Below are 23680 nucleotides of genomic sequence, written 5' to 3' on the forward strand. Positions count from 1 at the left end.
AAATGTTATGGCCTCTAACCCTATTGGGCTCTCAATATGACTTCGTGGTGCTTCTCCTTATTTCTAGCCTATTCTCTCCTAGCATATGCATGAATCACTTACCACTTAATCAAGCCCCCAGATACACTAGGCCTGCTCACTGTCAACAGATGATCCTGCTCCTCTGTCACAACTTAAGAGGGAATCAGATATGAATCCTCTTAGTTTGCTCCAGACTTTCTTCCCTTTCCCTTTGTCTCTTTTCCTTTCTCTTAACCTGAAGCCTTTATCTGTGCTCTTGACCCTACTTCTCTGGCTTGCTTTTGGGTTCTGCCGCATCAAGCTTGGCATTGCCACATTTTACATGGTAACTCTACATAAGGTCCCATTATGCCTTTTCATTGTGTTGCCTAGCTGGAGTCACATTCACTCCACTGCTACTTGATTATGGCACAGCAGAATGGTAGATAATAGCTCTTCTGTATTTCATATGCCTCATTATCAAGGGAACTTGAAGGGTCACAACTTAAGAAGTGATCCTGTTGCCATCCTTCTGCCCACTCCAGCTCATCCAGCCAGATCATAAAGGAAAAGAACGATGTGCTTATAAATGGGACTGAGACAGTCACAAGTCTTCTGCTCTCCCACCAACCATCACATGTCATACATAACCCCCAGTAAATGTATCTCATCTTGGTGATTTGATTCTAGAGCTTAAAACCCTGTTGTGTTTTGTTTTGTTGTTGTTCAACATGCCCTAAAGATAAGCCAACAACAGGAACTTGAGAGTCAGCCATTACAATTCCGGAGATGGGATAGACTCTTGTGTTGTATATCCTCTTATGCTGCTGTCACCTCTAAGTCTTCAAGTGTTTTCAAATCAGCATCTTTTCCAAGTCACAGAAATCAAATCAGTAAATATCCAAATACATAAAACAGAAAAAAAGATGTGTGAATACAAATGGATTCCTAGTTGATAACTGCCTGGTAAACTGCAGGGTGGGAGGGGTAGGGGTGAACACCGTCAATTCCAGCACAACCACAGATCACTCAAAATAAACAGACTCATAAAGCACTTCAGATTTCTGAAGTGTAGCTGGAATTTTCAGAAAGCAGCAAGGACCACACAGTGTTCCTCAGATCTGCATATCCACTTCCTTCTCTCCTACTTCCAAAAACACACACACTTATACCAAGAGCTTTGTATTCATTTTAAGACAAGGACAGAAGAAACAGGAACTACTATGTAAACAAAAGGTATTAAGGGAAAGCAAACCCTTTATATTTAACCCTACCTTAAAGCAACTATTAGTTATGTTATGTTTGATCTTTTCCACTATGCTCACTTATATATATTATTGTCAATACCTTTGAAAAAAAGAAAAACATGTAAGAATTAAACATTTTAAGGACCTTTCACAAACCAAATGACAGTAGGTTTTTATTAACATATCTTACAATGTCGATTATTCCTAGTTTTGTAATCTCTGCTTAATTATAAAGATTGATTTAGCCTCTACAGTAATGTACTGTATTTAAATGATCATTCATACAAGATATCACACCAGTACATTTTTTTTTTTTTTGAATAATATACACACATCACTCTAGCTTGGACCTGTTATTTTTAAAAGTGGGTTTATAAATGGGACTTATAAAAGTTATGGGGGAAAAAATTAAAGTTCTAGTTTAGCAGCATGCATGTATGTAATTCAAGTACAATTTTCAACCAAGTGCTTTTTAAAAATTTACTGGTGACTAATTCACCAATATCAAAATAAACACTATCAAATACCCAAATTTTAATGTTAAGGCTAATATTTTCACTTCACATCCATATGCACAACCATAAAACATTCCATTTTAAATATGTAGTAATCAAAGTCGGAATACATTATACCATGTATATATAGCATCAGAGTTTCAAACTGTAGAATTATTCAAGTTCATGAATCCTGTAACAGTATTTACTAGAGATTTAAATTAGCATTTTGCTCTTCAACCACACTTACAAATGGTCTGGTATTCATAATGACCGATGCAAAAAATATGACAGGCTGAACTTATGATACAGTATTTAAAAAAGTAGCAATGTGTTGGAAAGGACAACTATTTAGTTAAACAGAATCAGTCTCATCTTCCAGAAAGTTATCTTAGTATTTTGGAAATGTATATAAAAATAGCAAGCTATTTCCATGTATTTTATTGTAGAGCTATAGGTCATTTTTTGACATTTTGAACACATTTGAACATGTACTGTTCTGCTCTATTGTAATGCAAGACCATCATTTAATGTCCATTTTCACATTCTGTAATGTCATGTCATTTGATAATTTTTAGAACATAGATCTGACTTTATTTTTGTATTTTATCATTAGATGCTTTTTAGTTTTTTACATGTAAAAATGTAATTTTATATAACAAGCCATGGAAGTCCGAAGTACCAGGAACTGCTTGATAGCACTATATATTAAATAGTCATCAAATTACTAAATAATTTGGAAGAAAAATCTTGTTAGCAATATATAACATGCTTTTCTGTAATCTTCCTTCTCTATTTATAGAGTGGGTTTTAGCTCAATCATTCCCATTCTTACTGATTAAAACCCCGACAAACATAAATTGCTTTTCGCAGCAGCTTCTAAGAAGAATGCAGATGCGGCTCATTCATGAGGGTCATCACCACTGAGCCTCTTCTTTTCCTTTTGGGAAACCAAGCAGAAATAGCAGTGATTACGCTGCACAAATACAATATAGATGAACCTCTCGAGATGATAGGGAAGTTCCAAAACTAAGCTTCATTTGTGGGTAAGTCTGAGCATTTCCAATTCAATCATTTAAACAAAAACTTGGTTGGTAATAAAAGGGGGGCATGCACAAAATCAAAATCTGCCATGTGTATGCTCTTAAAACTTTCGATTTTACACCAAAATCTATTTGTTAATACCTCAAGTAATTCATCCAACTGAAATGGCAAATTTTGATTTTTAACGACTCCCTCCCCCAACCACACATATGTCCCCCAAAATGTACTGTATTATATTAACAGCAGCTATCTACTTATTTTACAACTATTTCAATTATTTACCTGGGGAGAATATTTATGAAATTCCTGAGAATGAATTAAGTTTTCAGCAAAGCCTTAAACTTTTAACAGATTCCTCACAATAAGAAAAAATTTTAAAGTCCTACTATTAGACCAACTTTTACTATACAGTATTTCACATAAATCATGTTTTACATTTTTTTTTCTAGTTACATACAGCAAAAATCTCAAATCAACACAAGAATGGCAGAGGGAAAAGATGCACTGTGTTTAGCAGATGCAAATTAAAACACACAGATATAAAGAAGCAGTAAAACTTTAAATAAATCACACCCACTCTAAGTATCAATGAATAGCTGATATGCATTGCTGGGAGAATCATTTTTAAATGATTTGTCAACAAGTTGTGCTTATTATTAATTGTGGACTTAAAAAAAAAAAGGACCATTAAAGAATGATTTAACTTGTTGTTTGTTATGTTCTCCAGATACTTAAAAAAAAGTTTATTATACCATTAATGTCATTACCAAGCACCTAATTTTGGAAAGGCTTCATAATATATGTTTTCCTTTTCTCTCTCAGCAAAAGCGTTAATCCCCAAAACTAAGGTAAAGCTTATTGTTGATAAATTCTTAATGAAAATGATATAATGCAATGCTGAGGTGGTGAATCACAGCCCATTGTAATGTGGACCCCATCTTTTATTGATGTGATCAAAAGTATGAGAAATCCACTGCTGCTCAAGAACTTTGTATCTTTCTTTACAAATGTAGAGAGGCTTGCCTCGCCTAGAATAAAAAGGGAAAAAGGCATTAAAAGTAATACAATACAGTGAAGATTTCACACACATTATTAAAAAATAGATTGTTTATGGTAAAAATCTCATATAGTAATCTGGTTTATTTCCTATTTCCTGAGCATATGGACATGGAAAGTATCTCAAAAACTAGAAATAGCTCTAAAGTAATGACTGTCAGAATTTCTTAATAGAAAACATATTTGTTATTACAATTACAAAGCCAGGAGTGGTACATTGTTCTTACTGATCAAACCTCAATAAAACATTTAAATATATCCATGTGCATCTAACCTAAGATCCCGATCTTCTTCTCCGTGAGCATCCAAATACACAGAACCCCACAGGCAGAAGCGGTGGCCTCGAATGATGATAATCACCGATGCATTGATTAAAAGGAAAATCCCTGTTCCAGCACCACAGTTCTGAGAATGCTAAAAAATTAAAAATATATCAATGATCTTCATGATCAAATGGACCTTATAAGAAAATAAAGAATGCCTTAATCTTCTAAATAATACTGAAATATTTCTTAATTTTTTTTAAAGTTCACTGATCCATTTTGAGAGAGAGAGAGAGAGAGAGAGAGAGAGAGAGAGAGAGGCACGAGCATACAGGGGAGGGGCAGAGAGAAAGGGAGAGAGAATCCCAAGCAGGTTCTGCACTGTCAGCATAGGAGCCTGAGGCAGGGCTCATGAATGGTGACATCATGACCTGAACTGAAGTCAGATGCATAATCTACTAAGCCACCAGGTGTCCCTACTTAAATTTTTAATAAGATTTCATCTAAGTTAAACTTATAATTTCATTCTTAACACTTGATTAATAATACATTAGGAGGAATTTGGGTAAGGATTATATGGGAAAGCAATTAAGAGCCAACTTAAGTCTAACTCTGAGGCTAGCATCCACAACAGCAGGCAGGACTGTTGTTTCATTGTCCATCATTTAAGAGCATGAGCCATTAAAGGGCAATGGGAGTAGGGAGAGGAACTGGAATTGTACTTAAGAAAAGTATTACTCACTTGAATTTTTTTTAACCTTTCTACCAGATTAAAAAGAACAAAGGAGCAAAAATGAAATCCTTGAGTACTGTGCATTTAATTCAAAGAGTAGTTAAATATGAAGAGTTGGCTTCACCACATATACCACATTTCCATGTGACAGATTTTAGTTTTCATAAATTGTATATTATTTACTATTACTTACCAATACACATTCACAGTAACTCTGTTGCTTGCAGCAAAGCCCTTTCAGGCATACAAAAGTACCACAAACAAGGCAAACAGCAGGATCTTTAGGAACTTTGGTGCAGACACTACAGGTCTTTCTGTGGTAGTACTGAAAAATGGTGTTATAATTCTCAGGCAACTGGAGCAGGTGTGGTAATTTCCATCTTGACTCTTGGATAAGCAAGGCCTAAAATATCCAAAAATACTCATTAGTCCTTTGTATTTAAGTCACTAACAAAAAAAATTTTTTTTCAAAATACTGTACTTATTTTTTAAAGGCTTGTTTTGTTTTTTGTTTCAAGTTTTTACTTAAATTCTAATTAGTTAATATATAGGGTAATATTGGTTTCAGGAGAATTTAGTGATTCATCACTTACATATAAAATACAGTGATCATCACAACAAGTGCCCTTCTTAATACCCATCACCCATTTAGCCCGTCCCCCACCCACTTCTCTCCATCAAGCCTCAGTTTGTTCTCTATAGTTAAGGGTCTCTCATTGTTTGCTTCCCTCTCTCTCTCTCTCTTCTTTTTCCTCTTCCCCTATGTTCATCTGTTTTGTTTCTCAATTTCCACATATGAGTGAAATTATATGGTATTTGTCTTTCTGACTTAAAGGCTTTTTTTTTTTAAAGAAAAAGCCTCTGTATGCATGTGGTATATCTTCTTTGTTAAAACTCTTCTCATTTTCATTTTACAAATGACTAAAACAGTGCTTCAACAATTACCAATCTCTACTTTCATATGTAGTTTCCAATTACAATATGATGTCAGTTTTTAGATTAAGCACATTGAAACCTGTTAATACTTTACAAGAAAAATATCCAACATAACTGAGAAAGCATGGAAAATATATCTAGATGTACTTGTTTTTAAATAGGCTTAATGCAACATTTTAAAAAGTTAGACATTTTTAAAACCCAAGTTTTGATCTTTCTCAGATAAACAATTTATTGGCTTTTTTTTTTTTTAAGGTAAGGTCATAGTTGTAACTTATTATTTCTACCTCGATACTGTATAATCTAGAATCTCCTTCTTAGAAGATGTAAAATCTACTCACACCACAAGCTGTTAAGGCCTTTTGTATCCATAAGTGCTGGGGCTTACAACTGTTTTCAAAAATTTTCTGCTCTAAGTACGAAAAAACCTGCCAAATTAAATTTCCCTGCATACTATACTTTATTCGTTATTCACAGTTGTACAAAAATACTGGTAATAGCACTAATCTTTTTCTAGATACCTCTCCATTAACACTTAAAACAGATAAAATGTAGTATGAATCTATTATCTCAAGAAACTGTATAGAAGGCAGGCAATTCATATGGTGATCACTTCACATTACCTACAGCCATAATCCATCTAAATCAAAGCAGTACTTAAGCAGCCAGCTTGGCATTTATCAATAAGTTCATGGATAAAGTAGCCATGGAGGCAAGAATAAGGACAGCATATGGCTTACAATATGCTACTTGCCTGTATTCAGTGTCCAATCCCACACTGCAAAGATTGCATATTTTGTAATGGGTTGATTATATTACACTCTTCCATCAGTGGAAGGAATAGCCATTTGTCCTCACTGAACTTGATACTTATCTAGATTAGGTTGTAAATTACTCAGTAGCTCACACCACATGGTCTTAAAGAATTCTCTTCAAACAAAGAGATATAAGGCCAATAGGTAGATGTCTATGGAATTAACTGATTCTAACATATATTCAAAAATCTGAAAAAATTGCTGATCTTTAAATGATGAACTTACTTTGCTGATCAATTTTTAGATGGCACCAGCTGGAAGAAAATAACTATCAAATGGGGTATACGCTCCTACAGAATGAGGTATACAGCCTAAACCAGCAACCGGTATATATGGGTGATCATTTTCTCACAGATGAAATGCACCAATCTGGAAACCAGGGAGTGCAAAGTGGTTTTGGCATCTCTCATGATTACACCTAAGAATTCAGCTTTTTATTTCTGTTTCCCTGCTATTCTGAATTCCTGTGTGATCTTAGGGCCATCCTAAGGAAGCTGTGTACTATCCTCCATCAGAGGATATAATAATATTTCTACCAAATTAGAAACTAAATGTCATCTGGCCATTTTAGGTTCCCCACATTACTAGGAGAAGAAAGGAATGGCTTACAGCCTTATCTGGAGGGACTGACCTTGACTATCAGGAGGAACTGAAATATTGCTATACAATTAGCAGCAGTATGTTTCGAAGTTAGAGATCTTCCACACACACCCCTCCCCCACCTGCCATGTCCCAAAACTGTTGCAATCAAACTGTCTGCCTATAACCAAAGAATCTTAGCTGGTATAAAAAAATTAGAAGTAGTAATTCAGGCTATCTTTCAAGGGTAGTTTTGTTAGACTATTCAGCTCCAATCACTGTTTATCTTGTTCAAACTTAAAATTCCAGGTAAAGAAAATCTGGTTGATCTGGGTCAGGGTAAGGATTAGAGACAGAACAGAATGGAATAGGAACAAGCACAGGGATGCAGGTCAGATATAAGTACATTCAAATAACTGGTAAAAATTCAATGTAAGTAGAAATAAGTAAATGACTACTATTCTGGCTCTAAAACAAATCATTATCACTCAATTTTACAAAAAAGATTAATTATTTTTAAATGATGCTTTTTTTTTTTTTTTTTTTTTTTTTTTTAAGTAGGCTCCATGCCCAGCATGGAGCCCAACACAGGGCTCAAACTCACGACCCTGAGATCAAAACCTGAGCTGAGATCAAGAGCTGGATGCCTAACTGACTGAGCCACCCAGGTGGCCCTAGATGATAAATTCTTATTATCCATCAATATCCATACCAATAATCATATATCCAACATGTAAGCTTGCTATTATGCAGTCAAATGAGTGAATTTTTATCTATTGCTTAACTCATGACTCCTATGAAGACAAAAAATTTTAAGTACACTTATCACTTTCTCCTGTCCTGGTTCTACAATTATACCCATCTCTTACCCCTAGTCATTCCTTATAGGTTTTGAGACATCAATATGTAACTTTAGATTCTAGCTATAATCTATAAATAAACTACTACATAGGACAAAATTTTTACACATAATATACAAGGTTCAATGTCTTGAAATTCTCTTTCCTTTTAAAAAAAAGAGCATGAGATATTATCTCCTTGAGGATTTCAACAAAAAACAAAATGAACAAAAGCAGAGATATTTTTTATTTATGCTTACCTTGCCTTTATTATTCACCCAGTGTTTTAAAAATTAAGTCTAGTCTGACACCTCCCTCTAAAATACTCATTTTCTGTCCCTTGATGTTAAAATTCTCATTTTCCCTGAAACATAGCCCTTCTTTCATCAGTTCTATTTCTACCAATGATATCATCCTACAAGTTAACTGTTCCACAAATATTTATTAGGTGACTAGTCTGTATCAGGTACTTTCTAAGAGCTAGGAATTCAAGGATAAATAAGGAACAATTTTTGCTTTTGGAGCCCCCATTCAGACATATTAAACAAACATAAGTGATAAATATGGCAACTGTTAGTGACCATGGCAAAAGTACTGTCATACAGCACAACAGAGAGAGGGGATTAGAACTGAAGAGGAAGATGGGTTATCAGAAAAAGCTTTATAGGAGAGGTATGTGTATCTTAGCAAAACCTAATGGGTGATTAATTCAACATGAGAAGGGTAGGAAAACTGCTTTAGATAAGAGCAACAGCAATAAGCAATAACATAGATGTTTAAAAATATACAGCACACTTAAGAAACATTCTTCTGTGGTCTGAGCAAGGTGGTAGCAGGGGAGTGATATAGAATGAGGTTAGAAAGGCAAGCAAGATGGTGAAAATTCTTGAATGTCATGCAAAGACTTCCTATCTTCCTCTGGCCAATGGGGCACCATCAATGGTGTTTTAAGCAAGACCACGTTTCTATCAGATCTATGTCTCCTAGCTACTACTCTTCCAATGATTTGAGTTCCAAGGTCTTAGGTCAAGTACATCTGGTCATCAAGCCCTATATATTTTTTCTAAAATGTCTCTTGCATTGGTTACATTCTAATTTCTACTATGCCAGATTTTCTACTATCTAATTTCTACTATAAGACCAGATTTTCTTCACCACCTAAACAATCCCTGACTTTCCTGTCTCCTTCAATTTACCTACTAAAAAAACCTCCCAAATTACCTCCCTAATACACTAATTCCAGTTCTCAAAAACTGTAGTTCTACCTACAGAAGAAAGTCTGAGCACCAAACCATGGCATTCACAGCCACCTCCCACTGCCCCCACTCTATCTTTCCAATTACCTCATCTCCAAAACAAATTTTTTTACCAGCCAAGCTGGCAGCATAGGCAAATTGTAAAGTTAAAACAAGGCCTCTTAAATCTGCTAGTCCAGACCTTTGACTTTTAGGTGACAGTTCTCTTTCCAGTAAGCTTACAAGTTCCTTGCCCATCTTAAAATTGCTTTGTATCTTCCAAGTCTAGTACTATCATAATTTAATGCATTCAATAAAAATTTGATGACCTAAAACAAACTAAAAGTAATATATTAATAACTTAGGTTTGTTCACTGAAATATTTCTGCTTTTATACTCATTATATAAGCAAAACCATTTTTTCAACATCAGTTTATTAACAAATGCTGCCAAGAACAGATGACCAGAAATTTTTAATTATTATTGTTTTTACATACCTTTCCTTGTTCCGCATGTCTTTCAGTAAATGAATTTATCTCAAAACACCACTGAGATATAATATCAAATGCTGGAACTGGCCAATCCAGACAGGAGGCACTGATGAATGGATGTTCTGTTTGGTAAAACGTTGGCAGAAGTCCCAGGCAGCTGGAAAGAACTGAAAATTCTTCTTCTTCCTTTTAGACATGAAACAGGAAATTCTCAAGACATTTCATCAAGAACATTCATTTCTCATTAAAGATACTTTAAGTGTCATCCTTATCAACTGCTTTTGGACAGTAAGAAAATTTTCTTAACATTCAACTAAAGAAAAATGAAGGGAGTAGGAGGAGCAAAGGAGAGAGAATAGGTTTCTAGCTTTTATATTCAAATATCCCCAGTATTTCTCTTTGAAATTCAAATCTTAAACTGCCATACCATCTGTGTCTTCTATGTATTTATTTTTTAAATAGTGTTGTCACATTTCTGATGAATACAGTCTATAGAACCTAGCTACTCTGTGAGAGCAAATGTTTTTGGGGCAAAGGGAAAGTGGCTTTTGATTAAAAACACACAGGCTGTCAGTGTGGATGAACAGTAAAAACATGGAATGCACGAGACATAGTGCAAAATAATTTGCCTGGACCCTGAATGAGTGTAAAACAGTTTTTTATTTACTCTTTTATTTAAAAAGTTTTTAAATGTTGATTTATCTTTGAGAGAGAGAGAGAGAGAGAGAGAGAGAGAGAGAGAGGGAGAGAGGGAGAGTGGAGGAGGGACAGAGGGGGAGAGGGAGACACAGAATCTGAGCTGTCAGCACAGAAGCCGATGCAGGGCTCAAACTCACAAGCCAGGAGATCATGACCTGAGCTGAAGTTGAACGCTCAACCAAATGAGCCACCCAGGCACCCCAACAAGGTCAGTTTTTAAAAGAGGGTGGAGTTTTTAAAAGCTTGAGAGATCTAAGTGCCAGCTAAGCTGAAGCTCTACTCTGTAATAAAAGAACCAAAGAATTCAGTGAGCCAAGGACACATATCCCGATTTTGAAAAGAATTTGTTAGTCTTATAAACACCAAAATATACCCTCCAATCCTTCTCTAACTAAAAGACCATTTAGGAGACTCATACGTTTACTTTCCCCTGTCCACTGGATCAGTTCCTATCATCCTCCAAATTCCAGGTCACCTGGGAATCCTTTCCCGACCAAACTTAATGACAACTTAGGTTACTCAGCTCCATTCAGATGAAGTTATTCCTTCCATACCTTGTAAACACTTCTCATGTTTATATTTTCTATTAATTAATTAATTTAAAAATAAATCAGCATTTCCTATAAGACTGTGGGAGTAGTCCCTGGGGAATAGGGGCTGTGTACCTCCAGCGCTTGGCACATAGTAGACATTCAACACACATCTGTTTGTAAAACTGAACTCATTATGTAGATTAAGCACAAAATTCTAAAATGTACAACAAAGAAAAATAAAGATAAAAAAGCAAAATGATACACAGGCTGAAAAAGATGTTAATGTTTAAAATCTCTAGAAATGAGGCTGCAAATCCCCCATTTACATAGCTACACAAGGCATCTTAAAAAAACTTTATTGAGGTGTAGTTTATATACCATAAAATTCATCCACTTTAAGTGTATTTTGATGAATTCTGGCAAGTGTAGCCAAGTAACCACTACTACAATAAAACTTTGGAACAATTCCATCCCCTCCAAGTTTCCTTGTGCCTGTATGCCTTCAATTCCAGCCATTACTCCTGGCCCCAAGAAACCACTAATTCTGCTTGCTGTCATTATAGTTTTGGCTTCAAAAAATTTTTCATATAGATAGGCTCAAACAGTGTGTGTATATATGTATATGTGTGTGTGTGTATGTGTATATGTGTGTGTGTGTGTAGATAGATAGAGAAAATCTTTTGTGCCTGGCCTCTTTCAGTTAGCAAAATATTTTGAGATTCATTCATGTTATTCTATCAGCAGCCCATTCCTTTTTACTGCTGAGTAGTATTCCACTGCATGGATATTACCACATTTTGTTGATGTATTCACTAGCTGATGAATTCTGGCTTGTTTCAGTTTTTGACTACACAAATCAAGCTGTTAAAAACATTTACGTAAAAGTCTTTATGTGAATATATGTTCTCATTTCTTTTGGTAGATACTCAGGATAGGAGAATTGTTTGGTTGTCCAAACATAGTAAGTCCATGCTCAGCTTTTTAAAGAAACTGCCACATTTTTTTCAAATTTGATTATAACATTCTGTATTCCCACCAGCAATGAGTGAGAGCTGCAGATACTCCAAATCCTTACCAACACTTGTAACATTAATTTGTACTCTTCTCATCAACAATGATGGTGAACACCTTTTTACTTACTTGTAGGTCTTTTATATATATTAAAAAATTTTTAATGTTTACTTATTTTTGGGAAGGGGGAGGAGAGAGAGAGAAAGAGAAAGGAATGGAGGGAGGGTGGGAGGGAGAGGCAGAAGAGAGAGAGACAAAGAACTCAAAGTGGGCTCTAGGATCCATGCTGTCAGCACAGAGCCTGAAGCAGGGCTTGAACTGTGAGATCATGACCTGAGCCGATGTCGGATGCTTAATCAACTGAACCACCCAGGCGCCTCTCTTTCACACATATCATTCCTATGAAAAGTGCCTATACAAATTTTATGCCCACTTTGTGGTTTTTGTTTTAATTATTGACTTACAAGAGTTCTTAACATATTTTGGATACAAGTCCTTCCTCCATGTATTTTTTTAATTGAGATGTAATTTGTATTCCATAAAATTCACCCTCTTAACATGCACAGTTTAGTACATTCACAGAATTGTGCAACCATCACAAACTAATTCCAGAATATTTTCATCGCCCTATTGTAAATAGAATTATTTCTTTAAAAAAATTTTTTTTTAACATTTATTTATTTATTTAAAAAAAAATTTTTTTTTTTCAACGTTTTTTATTTATTTTTGGGACAGAGAGAGACAGAGCATGAACGGGGGAGGGGCAGAGAGAAAGGGAGACACAGAATCAGAAACAGGCTCCAGGCTCCGAGCCGTCAGCCCAGAGCCTGACGCGGGGCTCGAACTCACGGACGGCGAGATCGTGACCTGGCTGAAGACGGACGCTTAACCGACTGCGCCACCCAGGCGCCCCAACATTTATTTATTTTTGAGACAGAGAGAGACAGAGCATGAACGGGGAAGGGTCAGAGAGAGAGGGAGACACAGAATCTGAAACAGGCTCCAGGCCCTGAGCTGTCAGCACAGAGCCCGACGCGGAGCTTGAACTCACGGACCACGAGATCATGACCTGAGCTGATTAACCGACTGAGCCACCCAGGCACCCTGGAATTATTTCTTAAATTTCATTTTTGGATTGCTCACTGCCAGTGCAAATAAATTAGAAGGTTTTTTTTTGTTTTTTGTTTTTTTATGGTACATAGATCATGTATCCTATAACTCTGCTGAACACAGTGATTTGCTTTAATAGTTTTTTGGAGATTCCTTATAATTTGCCCACATAAAAGATTATCTAATTTGAAAACAGACGTTATTTTACCTCTTCCTTTCCAATCCAGATGCCTTTTATTTCTTTTTCTTGCCTAACTGCTCTTCCCAGAACCTCTAATTCAATACTAAAAAGAAGTGATGAGGGCAGCCATCCTGGTCTTGTTCCTGATCTTCAGGGGAAAGTTTCCTATCTTTCATTATTAATTATGATGTTAGCTATGCATTTTTCATACATTTATTAGGCTGAAAAATATTGCTTTGTTGTTTTTTTAGTGTTTTTACCATGAACAGGAATTGAATTTCGTCCAAAAAAATTTTTGACTACTGAGATGATAATATGCTTTTTAAAAATCTCTTTTATTGATATGGTGAATTAAATTAAATTAAATGATTTTTGTTGTTGAACCAACTATGCATTCCTAGAATAAACCCACTTGGCCATGATGTATTATCCTCTTCTACTGCTAATATTTTGTCAAGGCTTTTGCTTTATGTTCATGAAAGATGTGGGCTTGTAGTTTTCTCACGATGCCTGATTTGGGTGTCAGGGTAAAATTGGCCGATTAAAATGAATTTGGACTGTTTCTTCTTCCTCTGTTTTCTGAAAGAGTTTATATGTATCAATGGAATTTCTTCCTTAAATGTTTGATAGGATTCACCATGATGTTATCTTTGTTGGTATAAAGTTGTTGATTTTTCTTTTTTGGAAGGATAATAATTATAGAGGTTTAATAGCTAAATCAACTTTCTTACTTTATACAGATCTAGTTAAGACTTTCTATTTCTTCTTGAGTCAGTTTTAGTAAGTTTTATTTTTCAAGGAATTTGTCCATTTAATCTACATTATCAAATTTATTGGCAAATGTTATTCATAATATTCTCTTACAGTTTTGTAGGGATGTTTCCTCCTTCATTCCTGATATTGGTAATTTGTACCTTCTTTTCTTTTTCTTATCGATCTGGTGAGGAGTCTGGCTCCTGGTTAAAATTCTACGTGTGATTTTTCAGACCTAACTATAGGCAATTCATAAAGGTTTTACTTCGCAGGCTTCGTGGATGAAAACCGCCCTCCCTACATCAGATCCAGTACACAGACAAAATGCACTGCAGTCTCTGAAGGAATTTCTAGTCAAGTTCTCAGCCCCCTACCCCCATCCTGTCACACTCTTTCATATATTTACATTCCCAGCCCTGGTACCTTATTCCTAGGCTTCTTTACCTGAGGCCTTGAGAAGGAGTGTCTTCTACTCTTATCCTTGTCTCCCCAACCCCTTCTCTATCTCAGAGTCCATAACACTGCCAGAGCTTTTAGTTCGGGGCTTTTGGGGCTCCTTCAACAGATCCCCATATCTGTGCTGATACCCCTGATCCTCCACTGTTGTACCATTTCATTCCATAAGGGTAAATGGAACAGAAGGAACTGGCACTTCTTCTGGTCTTAGCCTCCTGCTTCACAGTAAGCGACTGAAGACCTAATTCTCTCACTTTTGGCTTGTGACTGACTTTAATCATAAGCTACTCTGACACCCAGCAGCTCAATTCTCTTTCTCCCAGCTCAGCTGAGCTCCTAACATTTTAGGTTTATCCATTTTACTGATCTTTACAAAAAAACAGACTTTCGACTCACTGAATTTCTCTACTGTCTCTTCATTACTCCTTCATTGATTTCTGCTCTAATTTTTGTAATTTCCTTTCTTTTAATTGCTCGGGGTCTAATTTGAAACTAGAAGCTTCATAAAGTAGAAATTTAGACAAATGACTTGAGAAGTTTCTTCAATTTTTTAAATGCTTTTTTACTTACTTTTTTGTGTGGGGGCGGGGGCAGAGACAGAAGGAGAGAGAGGATCTCAAGCAGGCTTGGTGCTATCAGTGCAGAGCCCCATGCAGGGCTTGACCTCATGACCTGAGATCTGAGCTGAAATCAAGACTAGGACATTTAACTGACTGAGCTATCTAGGTGCCCTTAGAACTTTCTTCTTTTTAAATATAAGCATTTGAAGCTGTATCTCTTCAAGGACTACTTTAGCGGCATCCCACTTTTTTGCTATGCTGTGTTTTCATTTTCACTCAGTTTAAGTATTTTCTAATTTCCTTGGAATTTCTGATCTAATGTAAGTTATTTAAAAGTATATTGCTTAATTCCCACACATTTGGGGATTTCCATATTTTTTGTTATTGATTTCTAATTTAATTCCTGTGTGGTAGAAATGTGTTGTATGATTTCAGTTCTTCTGAATTTATTGATACTTGCATTATGGCTTGGCATATGGTATATTCTGGTGAATATTTCATGTACACTAGTAAAAAGTATGCATTCTATTATTGTTTGGTGAAGTATTCTATAGATGTCATTACACCAAGTTGATTGATAGTATTATTCAGATAACATTTATACTATTTGGTTATCTGTCTACTTGTTATTGACTAGTAAGAAAGAACCCTGAAATCTCTAGTTGTAATTGTGGATTTGTCTGTTTTTTCTTTCAATTCTGTCAATTTCTGCATACATAATTTGGAGTTTTGTTGTTTTGTGCATATATATTTATAAATGATTTATCTTCCTGCTGTATTGATAGAAGACAGTTATTTCTAATGTAAGGCACAAAAATAACCTGAGAAAAAGGGAACTACCAATGGTAGAAAAATAGCAACATTTTCATCTTTGTGACAGGAAATCCAACGATCAATAAAAATTAACAAAGATTTACATAAATGTATTTCTTTTCTCCTGGGATTCCTAGGCTACTTCATGATTACTTGGCCTGTATTTTATGAAGCAGATACTGAGTCCAAATGCAATTCACTAAAATGAAAGAATCATAGCTGAGGAAAAATTTATGAAAGAAATAAAAAAATGAAAGAAAAGTTTCCCATTCAACTTAAACAAAACAGAGTGGCAGATTATTCTAAACAAAGAAAAGTCATGAGATACTTTTTTCAAGATCAGACAGTAAATTATCTTTTTAATTTTTTCATTCTCTATTTTCAAAAGAAGTGCTATATAACAAGTAAATTGGAGTAAAAGAAAATGGCTCCTAAATATGGAACATGCTCAACCTTAGGAGGAATGCTAATAAAAACTACACTGAGATATATTTTACCTAGACAAAAGATCTAGAGGCAAAAATCAAATAGTGTGATAACACACTAAGTAGATACAAGTACAGTATAGGGAAACTCTCATACATTACTGTCAACATAATTGGTACAACTTCAATGAAGGGTACTTTGGTAACAACCATCATAACTATAAGTGCGTGTAAGGGCTGCCACAGCAAATCACTTCAAAGAATTTATTCTACAAATACAATAAAAAAAAACATGCAAAATTACTTGCATATACTATTATTCATTGTTGTATCATTTACAAAGAGCAAAGCACTAGAAATAACCCAAATATTTATTAATGGAGGACTGATTAAATAAATCCTGGTACCTCATACAATGAAATATTCTGAATCTGTAAAACAAAATGAGGAAGATCTTCATATATTGAATATGAAATGATCTCTAAGGACCCTAAATAGCCAAAGCCCATCTTGAAAAGGAAAAGCAAAGCTGGAGGCATCACAATTCTGGACTTCAGTTATATTACAAAGCTATAGTCACCAAAACAGTATGGTACTGGCACAAAAACAGACACAGAAATCAATGGAACAGAATAGAAAACCCAGAAATAAACCCACAACTATATGGTCAACTAATCTTCAACAAAGCAGGAAAGAATAACAAATAGAAAAAAAGTCTCCTCAACCAGTGGTGTTGGGAAAATTGGACAGCAACATGCAGAAGAATGAAACTGGATCACTTTCTTATACCATACACAAAAATAAATACAAAATGGATGAAAGATCTAAATGTGTGACAGGAAACCATCAAAATCCTACAGGAGAACACAGGCAGTAACCTCTTAGGCATCAGGTGTAGCAACTTCTAACTAGACACATTTCTAGAGGCAAGGGAAACAAAAGCAAACATGAACTACTGAGACTTCATCAAGACAAAACACCTTCTGCACAGTGAAAGAAATAATCAACAAAACTAAAAAGTAATCTATGGAATGGGAGAAGATATTTACAAACAACCTTATCTGATAAAGGGTTAGTATCCAAAATCTATAAAGAACTTATCAAACTCAACAGCCAAAAAACAAATAATCCAGTTAAGAAATGGGCAGAAGACATGGATAGACACTTTTTCAAAGAAGGCATACAGATGGTTAACAGACATATGAAACATCACTCATCATCAGAGAAATACAAATCAAAACCACAGTGAGATACCACCTCACACCTGTCAGAAAGGCTTAAACTAACAACACAGGAAACAACAGATATTAGCAACGATGCGGAAAAAGGGAAGCCCCCTTACACTGTTGGTGGGAATGCAAACTGGTGCAGCCACTCTGGAAAACAGTATGGAGGCTCCTCAGAAAGTTAAAAATAGAACTACCCTATGACCCAGCAATTGCACTACTAGGTATTTACCCCAAAGGATACAAAAATACTGACTTGAAGGGGCACATGCACCCCCAATGTTTAGAGCAGCATTATCAACAACAGCCAAATTATAAAAGCAGCTCAAGTGCCCATTAATAGATGAATGGATAAAGATGTGGTATATATGTACAATGAAGTATTACTCAGCCATCAAAACGAATGAAACCTTGCCATTTGCAATGACATCTATGGAGCTAGAATGTATTATGCTAAGCGAAATAAGTTAAGCGGAGTAAGACAAATACCATATGCTGTATGATTTCACTCACATGTGGATTTTAAGAAACAAACGAGCAAAGGGGAAAAAGATTGTCTGAGAGAACAAACTGATGGTTATCAGAGGGGAAGTGGGTGGGAGATGGGTCAAATACGCGGTGGGGATTAAGGAGTGTACTTTCCGTGATGAACACTAGGTGTTGTATGATAGTGCTTAAATCACTATATTGTACATCTGAAACTAGTATTATACTGTATGGTAACTAACTGGAATTTAAATAAAAACTTTTTAAAAAAAGAAACTGTTTGTACTTTTGAATTTTGAAAACTATGAATACATTACCTGTTCAAAAAATATATATTTTTCTTTTCTGCAAACATAATTATTGCAGAGTATGTTTATAATATTTAAACACTAGGAAGTATGAAAAGATATCATTAAAAAAAAAAAAAACTTTCAACCATCTCTGTTTCCTTTTGATACAAATCTCAAACTCACAATCCCAACTCCTAGGTAAGAATTGACCATAATTTTTTTTTGAATGTTTTATTTATTTTTGAGACAGAGAGCATGAGCAGGCAAGAGGCAGAGAGAGAGGGAGACACAGAATCTGAAGCAGGCTCCAGGCTCTGAGCTGTCAGCACAGAGCCCGATGTGGGGCTCGAACTCACAAACTGTGAGATCATGACCTGAGTCGAAGTCGGATGCTTAACTGACTGAGCCATCTAGGCGCCCTAGAACTGACCATAATTTTTTAATGTATTTTTCCAGAGTGTGTGTGTGTGTGTGTGTGTGTGTATAAACCACTATTTTTCCCCTACTGAATTTAACATAAGCATACCTTGCCTTTGTTTACTTAAAATATTTTTGAGATTTTTCCATATTAATACATAGAAAACTTTCTATTTTTTTCTTTAAAAAATTGTTTTTAATGTTTATTTATTTTTTGTGGGAGAGAGAGAGAGACAGAACATGAGTGCCAGAAGGGCAGAGAGAGAGAGGGAGATCAGGATCTCAAGCAGGCTCCAGGCTCTGAGCTGCCAGCACAGAGCCTAACATGGGGCTCAAACTCATGGACCGCGAGACCATGACCTGAGCCGAAGTCGGATGCTCAACCAACTGAGCCACCCAGGTGCCCTCTATTCTCTTCTGAAGAGTATTCCATTGTATGAAAAAACCACAATTTATTTAACAAGCTTCTCATTGATGGATACTTCAGATGTTTTCAATTTTTTTTGGCTATTTCCATGTCTATTCAGCTATCAATAAATTGATCATCCTATTATTGTACTAAAAGAGACACCTATAGATGAAGTATTCACAATTGTATTGAGATTCAAAGAGAGTACAACATGCAATATTTTAACAGTTTTTATAGACTGAATACTAGAAGAAAACTGAGTGCTTCAAAAAAAGTTTTGTGTAGCAAGCAGTAGCACAGTTCAGACGGTAATAGTTCAGATTTGGCATGCAGACTGACTGTGTTCAAATCCTGGCTGCTTTAAATACTAGCTGTGAGTCTTGAGCAGATTATTCAGCTCTGGGCCTGTTTACTTGTCTGTAAAGTGAGGACTATAACAGCCATCTCAGAATTGTTGTGGAACTTAAATGAATTCAAACGCAAAGCACTTAACAGTGCTTAGCATGTAGTCAGTATACAATAAATGCTAGCTATCAATATAAATATTCATGGCAAAACTATTGTTTGACAGAAGAGAGAAAAAAGAATTAAAGGAGATATATTAGAGCAGTGATTTTCAAATGTTGGGATGGTGGTGATAATCAAGGTCCCCTAGAAGAGTCTGATAACCATTTTTTTCTAAGAAAAATACACATACACAAACATTTTACAGGTAATGCTATGGAATTCAAAAATTACCTGAAGTCCCTCTGTAAGAATTCTGGAGTTAGAGGATAAATAAGACAGGCTGCATTTAAGTAGGAGAAAATATAGGAGAACCATATAGTTTACTATAATTAGCCCTCTACTACCATAGTAGTAGAAATAGTGTTAGGTTAAGACATTTAACCAAATTAGGAAGTCTAAAGATTACTGTGGAGAGCAGAATGTTGTGCTGGAATACGTACTAGGTACCATTCTTGATGAATTCCCACGGTTACCAAAATGTTAAAAAAATTTTTTTAAATGTCTTGTGAAACTCAAGAGTCTACTGTCTATTACAAATAATCATAGAATTTATTAGCAAGGTGGATAAATGTAGATGATTAATGTTCAAAAATCCAGTTGGATTTCTACATCTTAGCAACATACTAGAAAGTATAATTTTAAATAATTCCATTTATAATAATAATAAAAAGAAACAAACAAAAAGAAATGCACAGGAAACTTTAAAAGAAGTCTCTTAGGATAGGGTACAAAAAAGGATGCTGCCTCCTTTCTTGATAAAAACCCTCAAGAAAGTAGGGACAGAAGGAGCATACCTCAAGATCATAAAAGTCATACATGAATGAACCAACACTAATATCATCCTCAGTGGGGAAAAACTAAGAGCTCTCCCCCGAAGGTCAGGGACAACACAGGGATGTCCACTCTCGCCACTGTTATTCAACATAGTATTGGATGTCTTAGCCTCTGCAATCAGACAACACAAAGAAATAAAAGGCATCCAAATCAGCCAGGAGGTCAAACTTTCACTCTTCGCAGATGACATGATACTCTATATAGAAAACCCAAAAGATTCCACCAAAAAATTGCTAGCATTGATTCATGAATTCAGCAAAGTTGCAGGATATAAAATCAACGCACAGAAATCGGTTGCATTCCTATACACCAACAATGAAGCGACAGACAGAAAGAGAAATCAAGGAATCGATCCCATTTACAGTTGCACCAAAAACCATAAAACACCTAGGAATAAATCTAACCAAAGAGGTGAAAAATCTATACACTGAAAACTACAGAAAGCTTATGAAAGAAACTGAAGAAGACACAAAAAAATGAAAAAAGATTCCATGCTCCTGGATAGGAAGAACAAATATCGTTAAAATGTTGATACTACCCAAAACAATCTACATATTCAATGCAATCCCTGTCAAAATAACACCAGCATTCTTCACAGAGCTAGAACAAATAATCCTAAATTTTGTATAGAACCAGAAAAGACCCCCGAATAGCCAAAGTGATCTTGAAAAAGAAAACCAAAGCAGGAGGCATCACAATCCCGGACTTCAAGCTATACTGCAAAGCTGTAATCATCAAGACAGTATGGTCCTGGCACAAGAACAGACACTCAGATCAATGGAACAGAATAGAGAACCCAGAAATGGACCCACAAACATATGGCCAACTACTCTTTGACAAAGCAGGAAAGAATATCCAATGGAATAAAGACAGTCTCTTCAGCAAGTGGTGCTGGGAAAACTGGACAGCGACATGCAGAAGAATGAACCTGGACCACTTTCTTACACCACACACAAAAATAAACTCAAAATGGGTGAAAGGCACAAATGTAAGACAGGAAGCCATCAAAATCCTCCAGGAGAAAGCAGGCAAAAACCTCTTTGTCCTTGGCCGCAGCAACTTCTTACTCAACACATCTCCAGAGGCAAGGGAAAGAAAAGCAAAAATGAAATACTGGGACCTCATCAAAATAAAAAGTTTCTGCACAGTGAAGGAAACAATCAGCAAAACTAAAAGGCAACTGACAGAATGGGAGAAGATGTTTGCAAATGACACAGATAAAGGGTTAGTATCCAAAATCTATAAAGAACTTATCAAACTCAACATCCAAAAAACAAATAATCCAGGGAAGAAATGGGCAAAAGACATGAATAGACACTTCTCCAAAGAAGACATCCAGATGGCCAACTGACACATGAAAAAATGCTCAACATCACTCATCATCAGGGAAATACAAATCAAAACCACAATGAGATAACACCTCACACCTGTCAGAATGGCTAACATTAACAACTCAGGCAACAACAGATGTTGGCGAGGATGCGAAAAGGATCTCTTTTGCATTGTTGGTGAGAATGCAAGCTGATGCAGCCACTCTGGACAAGAGTATGGAGGTTCCTCAAAAAACTAAAAACAGAACTACCCTATGACCCAGCAATTGCACTACTAGGCATTTATCCAAGGGATACATATGCACTGTTTCAAAGGGACACATGCACCCCCATGTTTATAGCAGCACTCTCAACAATAGCCAAAGTATGGAAAGAGCCCAAATGTCCATCGATGGATGAATGGATCAAGAAGATGTGGTATATATATACAATGGAGTATTACTCGGCAATCAAAAAGAATGAAATCTTGCCATTTGAAACTACGTGGATGAACTGGAGGGTATTATGCTAAATGAAATTAGAGAAAGACAAAAATCATAGGACTTCACTCATATGAGGACTTTAAGAGACAAAACAGATGAACATAAGGGAAGGGAAACAAAAATAATATAGTAACAGGGAGGGGGACAAAACAGAAGAGACTCATAAATATGGAGAACAAACTGAGGGTTACTGGAGGGGTTGTGGGAAGGGGCATGGGCTAAATGGGTAAGGGGAACTAAGGAATCTACTCCTGAAATCATTGTTGCACTATATGCTAATTTGGATGTAAATTAAAAAAAAAAAATGACTTAAAAAAAAAGGATGCTGCCTGTTACATCCACTGTTCAAAATACTCACTAGACATGTATTAAGACAATAATAGAAAAATAAATATTTGAAGGAAAGAGACAACATTCTCATTATTTTCAGATGATATGATAATTACATAAAGCACCTAAAAGAATCAACAGGCAAACTATTCGAATTAGTAAGAGTTCAGCAAGTGACCAGTTACAAGAACACACCAAAATTAATAGTATTATTCTATACCAGCAAGAAGTAATCGGAGTGTCACAGAAATAACACATCATTTAGAAAGAAACTAAAACCATAAAGCCTTTTGGGTTCACTTTATGAAGAATGTTCCAGACTTTAAGATGACAATTTTAGGAGTGCCTGGGTAGCTCAGTTGGTTGAGCATCTGACTTCAGCTCAAGTCATGATCTTGCAGTTTATGAGTTCAAGCCTCACATCAGGCTCACTCCTTTCAGCACGGAGCCTGCTTCGGATCCTCTGTCCCCCTCTCTCTCTGCCCCTCCCCCACTTGTGCTCTCTCGCCTCTCTCTCTCAGAAATAAAGTAAACATAAAAAAGATGACAATTTAAAAATTCTAGGAAAATTAAAAGAAGCCCTGAATGGACATATAAACTATGTTCAATGTCTTAAAACTACATGTTCAAAGCAATTCTCATCTAACATCTTGTAGGCTATTGGAAGAAAATTGACAAATTGATTATAAAAGTATTTGTGAGAATAAATATATCGCTAACCAAAAAAATTAAATGAAAGTGACACAAAGAAAAAAATGTGAAATCTACAAAAGTTAGATTACACAGATGACAGAAATCTAAACAGAAAGAGAACTTCTACCTAAAGTTGTAATCTAACTTCAGTTGAATATATTCATATCCAAACAACCCCTCAACTTGAATATATGCAAAATTCTTTCACTCAGGTCCCAGAGACTTGTTCCATACTTCCTCCTTCTATTAACTATACCAGAAAGGTTCAAGTCTCAGAGGCCCAAAACCCAAGTACAGTGTGACTCTCTCTTCTCCCTTGACTCCCACATGTTCAACTGGCTGTCAAATCCTGACTATTCCACCTCTGTAATCTTTAATTGCTCCCTATCCTCTTCTATTTCT

At 35.7% G+C, this 23680-nt stretch overlaps 1 protein-coding gene across 4 annotated transcripts in view; it reads right to left on the bottom strand.

Annotated features, from left to right (window-relative positions):
• Positions 1-1393: 1393 nt before the first annotated feature.
• The window catches only part of UBR3 (ubiquitin protein ligase E3 component n-recognin 3), a 239015-nt gene continuing 216728 nt past the window's right edge, over positions 1394-23680 (bottom strand). For all 4 annotated transcript variants that reach the window (XM_058714506.1, XM_058714495.1, XM_058714486.1 and 1 more), the window contains 4 exons: positions 9739-9918; positions 5031-5240; positions 4116-4255; positions 1394-3813 (listed from right to left, as the gene is read on the bottom strand). In XM_058714506.1, coding sequence (XP_058570489.1) covers positions 3696-3813; positions 4116-4255; positions 5031-5240; positions 9739-9918 — 648 coding nt within the window. In that variant the 3' untranslated portion in view covers positions 1394-3695. The remainder of the gene's footprint in view (positions 3814-4115; positions 4256-5030; positions 5241-9738; positions 9919-23680) is intronic.

The sequence above is a fragment of the Neofelis nebulosa genome, chromosome 2 (assembly GCF_028018385.1).
Source record: "Neofelis nebulosa isolate mNeoNeb1 chromosome 2, mNeoNeb1.pri, whole genome shotgun sequence".
In the NCBI taxonomy this organism is placed as follows: domain Eukaryota; kingdom Metazoa; phylum Chordata; class Mammalia; order Carnivora; family Felidae; genus Neofelis; species Neofelis nebulosa.